Source organism: Taeniopygia guttata, chromosome 5, assembly GCF_048771995.1.
Source record: "Taeniopygia guttata chromosome 5, bTaeGut7.mat, whole genome shotgun sequence".
NCBI lineage: Eukaryota > Metazoa > Chordata > Aves > Passeriformes > Estrildidae > Taeniopygia > Taeniopygia guttata.
Genome location: NC_133030.1, coordinates 57,591,048 through 57,606,278, shown reverse-complemented (window position 1 = coordinate 57,606,278; position 15,231 = coordinate 57,591,048). Strand labels below are relative to the sequence as shown.

The window sequence follows — 15,231 nt, the reverse complement described above, 5'->3', positions numbered from 1 at the left end:
TCCAGCTCCACCACAACCTTCTGTGCACAAAAGTGCCTTTTCCCACTGTTCCTGGAGGATAAGACAAATTATTCTCCGGGAACTTCTCCACAACTTTCTCCTTTTGGAGAGTTGCAGTGTCAGAGGGCATTGCAGCGCTGTAATGGATGGATCTCAGGCATATGGAGTGCACATGCTAATTGTGCTGTGCTTATGGATCAGTCTGTCCAAATGCCAAGGCCTCAGAGCTGCTGCAGGCAAAATGTTAAAATCCTTCTCCTCTGTCTACTCTGCACTGGGGAAAAGGTTCATTGCAGGGGAGAGGAGGAGGAGGTGAGGGATGGAACCCATCCTCCTCAGGAGTTCCTGCAGAGAAGTACTTTATCACCTACATGTTTCTCAGCCATTAGGCATAGTCAGAGACAAAAAGATAGCACTTCTTCTAACAAGAAACAGTGCAACTGCTGTAATTTTATTTTAAAACGTGGTCTGTGCTGGCTGCAGGTCTCTGCTGCATAGTGGCTGATGCTGTCACCACAGATCTGCATTTCTGTAGCTGCCACTTTTTAAGAGCTCAAACCAAGTATCTCCTACCTCCATGTTTGTAAACCCTAACTGGTGATCCTGATCACCAAACCAGTCAAGATCTTATGTGTTCTTTCTCTCTGCTCCATGTCTCTGATGGTCCTGGCAGCATGGAACTCTGCCTGGTACCTGCTCTGAATCCAGCCCCCATCCACCTCAGAGGATTTCCTGTGGGCCAGGTTCCCACCTTGCTTTTGCTAGGGCAGCTTCTGCTCTTTTCTGTTGTTCTATTTAATAATAAGAATAATTTTTTATCTTCTCTTTCTTCTCCCCATCTCTGTAATTCCCTGTTTGCTATTTCTCATTAGCAATGAAGGAAGGAAGAAGCTGGGTAACAAAATGAGAAATTTCTTACCTAATAATTTTCTTTCAGTTAACAGCTTCTCACCATTCAGCCCGCCTGGACAGTGTGGTAAATGGCCTGGACACAAATTGATTTTTTTCCTCTAAATAAAGACTTGGGTATATAATTTCATACTCTATGTTTTGATGTTGTCTTAATGCTAATAATTTTCTGCTGAAGCATTTCTGTGGTCTGGGTGGCTTCTGGTGGCTGGTCTACCAGCAAGAACTACCATAGATGAGCTCTGAACCTCAAAGGAGGGGGTAGAAATCAGCCCACCTTTGCTAAGAGATGGTAAGAGGTACTAGATGCAAGTTTTAAGTGGAAAGTTCTACTCATTTCACTTGTTTGCTCATCTGGGTAAGTTATTTTGGTAGGCTGTTTTTGACCCAGAGCAATTCTTCGGTGCAATTTGTGTTGGAAGGGACCTTAAAGTTCAACTTCCTGCCATGGGCTGCGATGCCACCCACTAGATTAGGTTGTGTATCTTGTATACTTATATGGCTGTGTACATTTAAATTTTTTTCCTGATGGAACGGAAATTGATTCACAATAAAAAAAAAATAAAACACAACTATAATAGTCCAAGCAAAATTCTAAGATTTGCTTTTATGTTCTCTGTAGTGCAGAGCTCACCATTGTGTTTTACTTGGTGTGGGGGGGTTACAGGAGGAGATTTAGTTCTCAATAAAACATGTGCTGGGGTGGTTGAGTGCTGGCCAGACAAGGATCCTGGGCTTGCAGGGATGGACAGCAGAGCATTTAATGCCCACAGCAAGACCTGGTGAGTTACAGAAATGATGCTTCAGCACTTAAACATGAAGCCAGCTGTTCCCTTCGTGGCTGGCTCGGCTGTAAAGTGCTCTTGCTGTTTTACAGAGTGGTCTGTCAGGATGGGGAGAGCGAGGTGGAGTGGGATCTGAGCCTGGCTGCTTCTGCTGTTGGCTCTTCAGGGTGTTGGACTGCCCTCGCCCTCCACCAGAGATAACAGCAGCGCTCTGCCCTTGTGGGGTCTGGAGAGGGGAGCTGGTTGAGATGCTGATCACTTCTTCTCCTTGGTCTCTCCCTTTGTATAAACTGTTACTCTTGGATCCCCCTGCACAGATTTTTAAAAAATGCAGAAAATACAGGCCAGAAGGCACCAAAAAAAATGGAGGCTGGGGGAAGGGAAAGAGGAGAAAAGATGCCAAGAACAGCATAAAAGGCAAAGGAGGAAAATACAGCAGGGAATTGGTGATCGGCTGGAAAAGCACAATAAGCAGGGAAAATGTGTCTCTACAGTTTTAATTTTAAAAAGTTTTAAATCCATAATTTTTCAGGCAGGAGGAGTTTGGTGTATGAATGTAGGCTGAGGTGTGAGTGTGTGGCACTTTGGCACTAGTGCCCTGGTCAGTCTCGGGCCTGCTGGGTGCAGAAATCACAGGCTGGAGAAGACTCATGTCTCTGCATGGGAGCTCTTACAGTTGCCAAAGTTTGGCACTGAAAAATGTCATTTGTGGTAGCTAGGTAGTATGTTTATGGGTGAGTATTGGTCAGTTTGATTATTGGTTCTTGGTTTCATCAGCAACAGATAACTCTTTTGATACTGTTCAGAGCAGCCGTTCTCTGAGCACTCAGTCACGGCAGCGGGGTTGTGAGCTCAGAAGAGAACAACAGGTTGCAACAAGTAGGTTGTATAAGCCATGCTCTTTTTCATTGTTTTCCAAAGGTGTTGGGGGAACATGAACGTTATTCCAGAAGAAGAACATCTGCTGCTGGTTTTGAGTACAGTGTCAAGATGTTCTTCTGTTCAAAAGCCTAATTTGAAGCTGTATTTATTTTGGGAGGTTGAAAGGATTTTTTTCTTAAGGGCTTTTTATGTTGCTATGTAGTTCAATGAACATGAGCTTACCTTTTCAAAGAGAATTCTTCAGATTCAGAAGGGTTTTGTGTATTGCTGGACTGGTTTTGTACAACCTGCTTTGAAAAAATATATATTGCAGGGAGGATTTCTGGATAGAATGGAGAGATTAACTGTTTCTCTGAAGCATTAAGTTTAAGTTAACAAGTTCCCATGTCTGTTAGATGAGTGGTATAACCTCTAACTGGATATAAAATATGAGGAGAATGTGGTTTCATTAGTTCTCCATGGAGGTGAAACAATAGCATTTGTTTCAGTATGGATGTGCTCTCAGGAAAGCAGCAGGGTTGCTGGTTAGGTGCTTTTTTTTCAAAATTGAAATTTAATTTATAAAAAATATGTTCACTATCTAATAGAAGTTCTGTGAGAGTGATTGACTGCAGGAAAAAGCTTTTCTCATAATTTATTCCCATATATCATTCAGCACAGAAATCTGAAATTCCGTTCCTGTGACGGGGTAATGGTTCTGAGACCGCCGTAGGAAGGTGGCTGATGGGGGGAGGCTGTCGGGTGTCACTCAGCTGTGCAGGACAGAGCATCTGCAGCTTGAGTCTCAGCGTGGGGAAATGGAAGCAGGCACTTAATAAAGATGGGTTTCTAGTTCTGTGCTGCATTAAGGCCCAGTGTTGTAGGAAAATCTGCCTACAGCAGGTGAGCCCAATGCAGTGCCTGCAAACCAGACAGGGCTGCCCCTAACTGTTACTCTGTTTTGCTTTGTGAGAAAGTCCTATTTTCAGTAGACAGGAGTGAGAAAATAGCTGATGAGCTTGTACATCCCAGCTTTTGTACAGGCTGACCTTGCACAACTGCAATAGCAGAGTATGTGGAATTCCTTTTTTTTAAATTAAATTGCACCTTATCCCTCTTTGCCCTTCATTTGCCCCATTTTGGTCTTTCTTCTGAGGGTCCTGGTGTGAGGAGCTGCCCATCGTCGGCAGGAACCGATGTTTCTGGGAAGATGGGGCCTCGCTCTGTGTGCTGTGATGTGTTTGCTTTCTCTGAGGAACTAGCAGGCTGGAAACTTGGCTTTGGTTGGAGAGGACCCCTTAACCTCGCCTTGGCAGAAGGAAATAATAAAGTGACAGACTTCATTTGTCTTTATGCTGCGTGCGTGGCCTCGTGTGCTCCGTACACCGCCAGACCTAAATCCTGGTGTTGATTTGGCACTGTGAAGGAGTAGGCTGTAATTTTCAAGGTGGCTCCGGGTACAATAAAGTAAAAAAACATTTTCTCCTAAATATGAGCATGCACATTGTGTTTTGTGACCTTATTTCATCAGCAAGTGCAATTAATTTTGCTCTGTCCTTATGTTTGCGCTGCCAAAGGTGAGCTGGGGGAGCTGGAGCCCTTGGCAGCTACAGGGTGCATGTTGTGGGATGGGAACATGGCAGGGTGGGCTGGGATTGTACAAAGAGGCACTTTACCTGTAGCAGTGGGGCTGGCAGCAGCTTAAGGCAGCCAGGATTACCTCCCAGTCTGCTCTGGAGGGAAACTCCTGCCCTGCATTAGTGTAACTCGCAGTATTCTCTGCTCACATGGCCCCACAGACTCTGCTCTATGCCTTGATGTGTGGTGTGGTCGTTTGCACACACATTGATCCTTGTACTTCATCCTGTGCTGCTGCTGCTGCAGCATTTTCACATCCATTTCTCTTCCCTGCCTGGTCCCTGCAGCACGATCACCACGGCACTTTGTCTGTCTGGCTCTGCTCCTCTCCCGGTTACCCACCCTTAATGCCTGTTCCCTTCATCCCTCTGGTAAATCATTATCTCCCCCTCCAGATGGGTTCTGATCAGCTAATCAATTATATCCTGGTGTGGTTGTGCAGTACCTTTTTTGTCTCTAAGCCACTGCCTTCCCTTCTCACTCCCCAAAGTGGCACCGGCATCGCTCATTGATTTGAGATGTTAAAGCATTTCTGCCCATTGGGTCCCTCTGATGGTCTGTGGGAGCTTTTTGTGGTTCCCATTGGATTTAATCCCTCCCTGGAGAGCAGCAATCAATCCCAGTGTTTCTGCTGCCCCAGGCTCAGGTTGTTTGGTTTGTTGCATGAGGATTTTTGTAGCTGAAAATGTATCTCCCAACTCTAGCCCCAAAGTATTTCTTGAATACTGGAGGTGCTTAGTATCTGCTGATGTGCCAAATAGGTGGAAAGGTTCTTTGTTTAAACTCTTTGCTGTGAAATGGTGTGGTGAAGGATGTATTTGCTGCATAGGACCAGAGGACCGAGTGCCTTTCTATTATATTTGCTCTAGAGGATTTCCTGGGAAGTGTTCAGCCTCCATTTCTGTCTGTAAGGAAATCCTCTTATCTGGGCAGAGCAATAAATAGTGCTGCCTCCTGTAATAGAAACAGAAAAACATATTCTTCACGTGGCAATTTTTAAAAATGTAGGGTTTAAAATATATTGGGTGGAATGATTCTTCTGTAATAAATCCCTGTAATAGTGCACTATGTATACATTTAACTGGCTGCACAGAGGTGGGGAGAGGGGCAGAGGGTGTGTTAGAAGACGATTTAGTGTGTATTTAGTAATGACAAGAACAGTAAATAATCCTACAGGTTTACAAACCTAATCCCCAGTGTCTGATTGTAGCCCTCATATCTACTGGAATTGGTTGGAAAGATGTTAGAAGGCTGTAAAGGGAGGGCTTTGGGGGGGAGTTTATTTTTAAATTTTTGGGGAGCTTGCTGGATGATTTATGGTTTTAGGTAATATGAATGTAGCTGATTCAGTACCTTGATGGAAAGCTCTTGAGGTGCCACTTGCTGCAGAGGTGTTGGGTGAAGATGGAGTAGGCTGGTCCTTGCTTTAAGCTCTTCCTGGTGATCCTTTCATTTAACAGCTGGATTTGGGGGGAAGGGGAGGAGTGTTGTTGTTCTTAATGCCCAACTTATTTTTTGCCTGTGCCCTGCAGTACAGTGGTTGTTTTTCTTACCAGAAGAAATCCATGGTGTCTCAGAGCTGTGCCACGTGATGCTGCTGCTTTTAAATAAGCTCTTAAGAGGCTGGACCAGATGTTGGCCACATCTGTGTTTTTATTTCATCGAACGTTTCATTTCGACCCTTTTATTAAAAGAGAAAATGATAATTTAGCAATCACTTTGAAAAGTTTAGCAGCTAAGAAGATCTTTCTGGTATATAAAAAAGCAATGGGTTTGCTTTCTATGCCCTGCAGTGAGCCATGTAGCATCAAGCAGACAAATATTTGTGGCTGGTAGGGTCTACTCCTGTTGGAAACTATTGCCAGGGACATTTTCATGCCAAAATGGATGCGTTTTATTTTGAAGTGGCAATCTGTAATGAAACATGTTGTTTGTTTTTTTTTTTCCCTCAGTGAAAGCATTAAACTATGGATTTGAAGGCACCTTCACTTCTGAAAAACTCATTTAATGAATGCCTATTGCCATGGCAGGAAAAAGGAAGATTTGCAGGCAGAGGGATATCCTGCAATTACTCCCTCTGCTGCTGTTATGGGGGTCTAAGAAATGCTTATTACGTGTAACTTGCTTCTGGATTCTTCTCTGCAATTTAACAGTTGGAGAATGAGTTTTCTGTCCCTGTTGCTAATTGATCCAATGAGGAAAAACTGGCACCTAATTCAGTAACAAGTTATATTTAAAATGACAAGTGAAATTGTTCATGGTGCCTGAAATTGCATCATTTTCAGTCTGGCATGTTAGGGCTGTATAAGAAAATAGGCACCTACTGTACTGTGACATATTAAATTTTAAACCTCTGATCCAAAAATATATCGGAGTATAGGAGGAGCAAGGTGTATAATGATGAAAAGCAGTGACAGCTTGATTTCAGTGGGATAGTTTTTTTTTTTTTTAAGATGCTTTGGCAATTTTTACTACAATTAATATTGGGATCAATTTTATGTAAAATTAAACAGTGTGAGTATGTCCATCACCACTTCCAAGTTTTGGTTTTCTAACCTATGATTTTCAGAACTTACTAGTGATTTCAAGGTTGGCTCCATCTTTCTCTGTTGATAATTCCAAGTCTGTGTTGACAGTGGCCAATTTAGTTTATGTGGTACAATGAATAGTGAAGAAAAATAAATCATTTTTTCATTGCAGGTAAACCATATTGAAAATTTGGGGATTTTCTCCCAAAAAAAACTATCCTCCCCTTGAGGAAACAAGGGGTAGATAATGCATTTAGGAGGCCATCTCCCCTTCTGTCCTACAACTTGGTGGTTAAAGTGCTACCCAGAATATGGGAGACCCAGTTCAAGTCCCATTTTTGTATGAACTCCTTCCAGCCAGTTATCCTGGTCTGGGCTCCCCTTGCAGTCTGCTGTTGAGCTGTTTTATTTTATGTGATGGAACATTTCTTGGACCCAGGTAGACCAGCTCCTGGGAAGGTGTCTCAGACATCTTCAGTATTTGCTCCTTTCCTTGGTGAAAATTCAGCCATTTTGCTCACTGAAAGTTTCTGTCTCAGTTCCAGCAGGAGAGATGTACAGTACTTTCTTAAAGAATACCCTGCACTCCCTTGGGTGATTCCTCTCCATGCTTTGAATGATTTTGTTTGCTAAAAAAATGTCATTCAGTTGCATTATGTATTTAGTCACCTTGCTTTTCCTCCCCGTGCTGAAGCCAGGAGTGCTTGGCCGTGTCCTGGCTGGTAGCAGGGTGTGCCTGCAAGAGGAGCTGCTGGCACTGCTGCAGAAAGTTCTGCTCTTACTGCACTCTGCAGAGATCAGACTAGAAGAAAAACATATGTACTGATCAATTATGTAGTTATTATAAAATCTTCTGCACTTCTAAAGTATTTTGAGGAAAAAGGGTTGTGAAGTAAATCTGGTGCCTGAGACTAATGCAATTACTTTAGAAATGTAATGACAGTGAAAAATGTTCCTTAAAGCCTTTTTGGTCAAATTAGCACCACATTATCTGAACTGGTAAACCTGATATTACTTTTATGAGACAATCTCAGGAAAAAAAAATCAAACCATAGTGTTATGGAGGACTGGAGCACCTCTGGTATGAGGAGGTGCTGAGAAAACTGAAATTGTTGAGCCTGGAGAAGGCTTCAGGGTGACCCATATCCAGCCTTTCAGTACCTTAAAGAGCTACAAAAGAGCTGGAGAGAGACCTGTTAGAAGGGCATGGAGTGACTGGACAAAGGGGAATGGCTTCAAACTGATAGAAGGTTTAGACTGAATATTAAAAAGAAGTTGTTTGCTGTGAGGATGGTGAGACACTGGAATATGTTGCCTGAAGAAACTGTGGATGCTCCATTCCTGGCAGTGTTGAAAGCCAGGTTGGATGGGGCTTTGATCAACCTGGTCTGGTGGAAGGTGGCCCTGCCCATGGTTGGGGGTTGGAACTGGGTGATCTTTAAGGTCCCTTCCAACTCAAACCATTCTGTGGTTCTATGCTGTTCTTTGTGACGGGATGTTTTTGGGGGTTTAAAACTCAGTTTGCTTGTGGCTTGAGGTGGAAAGTATAAAACTTTCTGTTGGTTATTTAAGGTGGATTTGGAAAAGACATTTGTGAGTGCTCAGTGGCTGAGCCCAGGGAGTGTCTGTTGAGTTGAGCAGCCATAACCCTTTGCACCCCCTCAGGAAGTTCAGACTTTATTCATAACCAGGTGTTTGGGTTGGCTTCCCAGCCCTGTGGTTTCACATACTTCAGGCAACTGGTTTAAACCCCTGACTTTTGCCAAGCAGATCATTGTTTTATCTTCTGGGAATGCTCTTAATTCAAAGCTTTGCTTGACTTTACCATTTGGTTGCCATGATCTGCCATTGGATCCTGGCATCACCCTCTGCTGTTCCAGCACTGTGCAGGAGTACCAGGCTGGGGAGTCAATCCATTCAAATATCTTAGTTTGTGGGGAGGCACATCCCCAGTACTAGGGAGTGGGAGCTGTGAACATGCCAAGCTGTTCTGCACCACTTTGGTTTTAATGTGTTATTTTTGATTGTTGAAACCTAATTTGTTTATATTTTTCTGCAAGTGAACTAGTGAGGTCATCTCTTGATTCATCTTTATTAGATGTAATGGAGATGACCAAGATGATTGCTTCATTCCCCAGCATAAGTCTTTGTTAAGTAATTTGTTTTCTTCTCTACCTGGACTACATTAATAGTGTATTACTATAGTTCTTTAATGTGATGTGGAAGATCAGGTTTTGCAGCTGTACGCTGTTCCAGTCCCAAATTAAGCCTCAGTTCTGTGCTGTTATGCTTTTTAATGGATGGAATATTTGAAAGTTTATTTTCAGAAGTCTTAATAACTATCAAATTAGGAAAATTGAAGTGAAATTGTAATTACAGAAAGTCAAGAAGAAAGCCGTGGTGTAACTGTTAGCAGTGGTCTGTGCTGCTTCCCTGAAAATAGAAAATATTTTCTAAGTCATAATTTACAGATAAATTACTGACCTATATGCTCTAACAGAGAAATTTTTGTTATGATGAAAGAAAAGTGGTCATCTTTTTGAAATGATTTCCCCAGCTTCCTGCTGAACATTTGCGGCTGTGAATTAAAATGGGTGGAAAAAAGGGCGACTGGAAGTCTCTGGCAGATTTTTAGTACTGATGAAGACTGAATTTTAAATTAATGTTTCCTGAATTTTAAATTAATCCAGTGTGTTGAATTTTTGTGTGTGAAGTTCTGTATTGAAAATACTCAGCAACATATTAAACCACCCAGGTGAAGGCAGAAGGATGCAAATCTCTGAAGGACAGTCCTGAAGTGTTACATTACTGCAGAACTTGAGTTGCAATAGGTATTGGACAAACATATGGGCTGATTAAAATGTGTTCTTTTTTCTAGGTGAGAATACAGGGGATGGAGAATTAGATCTGAGTGGAATCGACGACAGTGAAATAGATCGGGTAAGGTGCCCTGTTGTCCCTGGTGTCTCTTATCCTGGTTGTCTGGATATCTGAGAACAGCAAAATGGTTTTTACCTGGTTTATCCTCTCTGCAAGTGCCTCTTCTCTCTGATCTATAGAGAAGTTTGAGCAATTTCAGTGATCTGAAATCTAATGTTCATGCAAACATGTGAATATGGTGTTCCTTGCCCAAGTTACATATATATTTATGAGGCTGCTGCTGCTGCTTGCTTTTAACATGCTGGAATAATTATGTTTTAGAATGTCTTTTATTCCAAAGGAGAACTTTAAAAAGTTTGGTGGAGCTCTACATTCATTATTTAATTAAGATAGATTCAACATAGGAGGCTGCCATGGAAACCAAACTGTAAAACCGGTATGTGCGGCTCTTGTGTACTTCCAAAGATTTCTGTGATGTTTTCTGGATTTATTTTTATTTGTGTGGCAGCAAAAAATCCCATTTAACATACAGACTGAGTGGGACAGACCCCTGGCTGTGGAAAAGGGCTCGTTGGAGGCCACACAGCTGGTCAGCACTTGGACATGCCACAGTCCAGCCCTCTGAGCCTGATGCCCTCTCCAGCTGCCACGCTGCTTTGCAGTGTCATTTGAACAGATAATGCCAGTGCTAAAAACTCTTTTTGGGGTACAAAATCACTGAGACTGATGAGGTGGCACAGGAATTACTGATCTCCAAAACATAGCTGTGAGGTGGGATTTGCTAGGCTGGGCATTAGGGTCTCACGATCTGAGCAGACTTTGAATAGAGGGAGCAGGAAGGCTGAGGTTTTTCACCATAGCCAGTCCATAATTAAAACAATCACAGGGGAAGAACACATTTTCTGCTCTTCCTAGGCTCTGTGATGAGGTCATAACTCTGCTTTTATGACTTCATGTTCATTTCTGTGGCAATAGACTGTAATATTGTAAGTCCAAGATTATGAAATCTTTGAAAGCCTAAGAGAGATGAATAACTGAGCTAGGGAAAAGTAGATTTTACTGTTATGGCCCACTTTTAATAGAAGCAGATGAAAGAGTGAAAATATTGGTCTGATCAACCAGGACTTGCACAACCATTGCTCTCCTGCTTAGCCCTTGGAGAAAGGACTCCTCCCTGCACTAGTTTCATTTGACTGGAATTATTTTTCTTATGAAATCCTAGATGTACATCTTACTTTGGAGAAAATCTTGAATGCTCAGACCCAAAAGATGGAGAAACCTCAGATTGCTTTTCTTGCACCCTAACATAATTCTGCAAGTCTCAGGTGCACTGCTTAAAACTGAAGTGTCTTGTTCATGATGGATGGCCTCATTTGTCTTCCCATTCTGCTGTTTCTCACTCCCAAACCAGCACAGTCTGTAGAGAACTTTTGTTTCATTGGCAATTGTGCTAAATACTGTGTTAATTTTTTACATTTAGGTCATCTACAATTAAGTAATTGCTACCTATCTCTCTTTTTATTTCTGTGATTCATCTGAATAGTCCTAGATGGATTTTACAGCTCCATTCTCACTAAAGAGGTTACTGAAACTAGGTGGAGTTAACTGCAAAACATCTACATGTGGTTACTGAACCCAGCTGTCTGAAATCTATGGGGCTAAAGCTCCAGCAATCTGAGCTGGTTTCCTTCACACAGATGTGGCCATTGAACTAATAATCTCAGTAACTCTGTGTAAAGCTTCATAGAAACCTACCCAGAAGACACATGTTTTTGTTTTGGTCGCACAGGGCAATGGTTCCCATCCTGTTTTGAATTACAGACCACCATCAACACACAGAATTACTTGCAGACAACCACGTTGTCATGATAACCTCTTGTATCATCTGAAAAAGATCATAAACCCAGGATCATTTTTGTTTAATTAACAGACCATGTATAATGAGTCCTGGATGGTTTTTGGTCACTTCATCATAGTTTGGAAACCAAGCACTGTTTTTTGAAAACAGGTTATTGCTTCTGCCAGCTTCAGATGTTACTAGAAATACTCTCTGATTGTCTTATGTCTCTCATGTTTTCTTTTAATGTATATTTAAAAATGGGATATGGAATGACCTTGCCAGTGGTTTTGAGTTCAGTTTTGCTCTGTGGTTTTCAATTTGATTTCTGAAAGTAGATAAATTTGTTTTCTCTTTTAGTATATACTTAATGAAGCTGAAGCTCAGATAAAAACAGAGCTGTGGATGAAAGAAAATGCAGATTATTTGAAGGAACAAAAAGGTAAATATGTAGGACTGAAATTTGCCTTTTGGCTGGTGTTGCTGAAATATTCAGTCTTGTGTAATTTTCATGCTGGTTACCCTTTTGTCATCTTTCAGAAAAGGAAGCGAGAATAGCAAAAGAGAAAGAACTTGGCATTTATAAGGAGCACAAGGTATTAAATTAAGTCTTAATTGTGTCTGTTTGAAAATGTCCTGGAAATTCATTATATCTGCTGATCAGCTCCATGTAGATGTATGGGTATAATGGCACAGGTCACCACTAAAGGAGCAAAAGCTACAGTACATCTAGCTGTTACTGAATTGCAAGGCTATATTTTTTTAGGTGGTGAGTAAAACACTTTCTTGCCCAAACTTTTATTTTAAATTGCTATTATGAGCAAATTCTGTTCATGTCAAAGTCAGAGCTAGCTTTTTGCATTTATGATTGCTGTTCTAATTGCTTGCTTATTAAAATACAGGTTTTAAGACGTCTGATTTTTTTTTTTTTTAACGTGTGCATGGGGAATTTGTTTGTACTTGCCATAACTTCAGTAGCTTTCTTTGCTCTTACAATAATGATTTCTTTATGAAGAACTGAACAGATCCTTGTTATAGTCACTTGAAGGGGTATTTTGTTCTACCTTTCATAAAAAATGCAACGGTTATGTTAACAAATGGCATGTCCTGTCTCCATGTTTAGCAGTTTAAAGCAGCCTAATTGGCCGTATATTCACGATTTACAGCATTAGTATTTTGTGTAATTGAGCAAGTGACAACCCAAATCTTCCACATGCAGCTAAAATCATGTTAGTTTTTACCATGTATATCCTCTATCTTTTTTTCCGACTAATGCGAAAGGCAGAGTTTCCTGCTTCCCCTAGGTATTTCAACAATAAAAACAAAACCAGACAATGAAACACTGTTTTATACTTCAGAGTTTCTCATTCATCCTGCATTTATGCAGACGTGGCAGTCTACCAGCAATTTTCAAAATTGTATAACTCATTGGCATTGCCAAGTAGCCCAAACACCCACTTTTTTGTTCGGACAACACAGGAGTTTTTCTCTAACCTTTTATTGTTTCTGACAGCTCGAGTAGAACTTGATTAATATGGTGCTTTCCAATTTCAAGGTAGCACTTGACCCATGTAGGTAAACAGAGGGGCTATTATCCATTAAAAAATAAATCTCCTGCAGAGCTTGGTGTTAAAACCTTCCTTTGAATAGGAAAATGCCAAATGAGAAACAGAGGTTCTGGGTTGTTTTCTTTTCCGTACCTACCCAGGCATGGGACACGGCTGGAAATGTTCTCTGGTGTCATTCCTGCTTGCCTGGCTCTGCACAGCATCAGCGGAGCTCACAGCCTGTGCCTGGGAAAGGCAGCTGCAGGTGACAGAGCTCCGGTGCCTGCACCTCCTGCTGCCTGTCCCATGCCAGCCCCGCTTGGGAAGCTGCTGCTGCTCCTGCTCTGGGCCCTTTTCAGCCTGGAGGAGGAGTTGGGCAGAGCCTTTCCCACGCTGCCTTCAGATTTGATCAGAAACGCGGCCGCAGTTCTGTGTTGTTGTCAGTGCTGTGGGGAGTCGTGGCCCAGCTTCGCTCTGGCTTTAAAGGCAGTTTTAGCAGGGGAGATTCTTTATTTCCATGCTGGGTGATGCTGTGAGGTAACAGGACTTCACTCCCCCCTTTCTTTTTTTATATGTGAAAAATAGCCCATCCTTCTTCTCTCTATTTAATAAGTAAAGAATTTCTAATAAACTCTCTGGGCATTTGGCAGAAAAGCAAACATTCATCTCTTGGAGAAAAGAGACCCTTTGATCCCATTGAGTGGCAGGAGATGGAGCACTGGCTGAGCCTGGGCACAATCACCTGCATCCCCCACATCAGGAGCACCTGGGCCAGGACTGCTGCACTGCAGCTTGCCCTTTTGCTTAATGGAAACTTTGTTTGTATCTATATCACTAATTTTATATTTTAATTAAGCCAAAGAAATCTGCAAAGAAGCGGGAGCCAATTCAAGCCAGCACAGCAGGAGAGGCAATTGAAAAGATGTTAGAACAGAAGAAAATCTCAAGTAAAATTAATTATAATGTGCTAAGGGACCTGAACAGCAAAGGAAGTAACACACCAAAGAAAGAGGATGACAGCACTGATGACAGCACCAACACCAAGAAGCTGTCAAGAAGAAAATCTATTGCCAGTAGGAATATAGCCAGCCCTGTAAACAGTGTGGGAAAAAGGTACTGCAATTGTTCATTTATATCTCTGTCTGTGAGACTGTCTATGTATTTTTCTGAGCCAGACAATGTAGGGACTGAAGCATTTGTTTCAGGCTAAAATAATGTTGAGGCTCTGTTGTTATTTATTTTGCCTGCACTGCCGTGGCGACACCTTATTTATAGTTCATGTTTCATAGGTCTGCTTTGGTGTGAGTTAATCGTCCCAAAGCCAAAAAGCCCACCAAATCACTGGAAACTCATAAATGTGAATCTATCAGTCAGGGACACCTTTTCTTCATAAAATCCTGACATTTGCTGTCCTTCCTTTAAGTTGTGTTTATGGGCTGACGTGACACTAAATGTTCGAAAGCTTTTTCTTTTTGCTTGATTTGAAAACTATAGTTCCCATCTGTTTTGACAGCTAGCTGCTTTGATTAGCTTTTATTTTAGTTTTGTTCCAAACTTTTGTTGTTAATTGATGACACAGATACAAAGCTTTACAGTAAATATGCTTGTCGGTTTTCTGGTCTGCATTTGAAAATGTTTCATAGTGTGATGAAAGCTCCTATTTTAATGAGAGAAATTCTCAACTTGCTGGGTAGATTTGTGGTGTGCAGTAAAATGTATAAGGAGATTGATGTGTCCAATCTGCAGTATTCAACAGTTTTATCTGTCTGTGGTTTATGAAGTCATGTTGGATCATAATTTGAATATTTGACATATAGTGATTTCTTATTTAGATGTTATTTATTTATTTATTGCCTATTTATTTACTGCCAGAATTATAGGCCAAGTGTAACAAGGGAATCTCAGTATTTAATTTTGAAATATAGAATGTTGTATTTGCACAGTTGCTCAGATTTAGGCATGTGTTGAAACTGTGTAAGGGACCTGGGAGGGCAGGAGGGCAGCCACCTACACAGTGTGAGAAAACATCTGTTTGTGAAAGAGCAGGATTCATGGGGTACCTGAAAACATGATGCTGGGAAGGATAGGAAGTGCAAATCCCTCAGAAGCTGAGGAGAATAAGGATGGCAAAACATAATCCCTTATTTTAACTTCATTTGACAGTGAGGCCAGAGGCACAGGCTTCAGTTTGAGCTGAGAAGCCAAATGCCAAAGTCATTGTCACCAGATACTGATTTTTACAGTGT

At 41.6% G+C, this 15,231-nt stretch overlaps 1 protein-coding gene across 2 annotated transcripts in view; it reads left to right on the top strand.

Moving 5' to 3' along the window:
* The window catches only part of BRF1 (BRF1 general transcription factor IIIB subunit), a 170,854-nt gene that overhangs the window by 113,611 nt on the left and 42,012 nt on the right, over window positions 1-15,231 (top strand). For both annotated transcript variants that reach the window (XM_030275131.4, XM_072930494.1), the window contains 4 exons: window positions 9,600-9,661; window positions 11,799-11,880; window positions 11,979-12,034; window positions 13,842-14,098. In XM_030275131.4, the coding sequence (XP_030130991.4) occupies window positions 9,600-9,661; window positions 11,799-11,880; window positions 11,979-12,034; window positions 13,842-14,098 (457 nt within the window). The remainder of the gene's footprint in view (window positions 1-9,599; window positions 9,662-11,798; window positions 11,881-11,978; window positions 12,035-13,841; window positions 14,099-15,231) is intronic.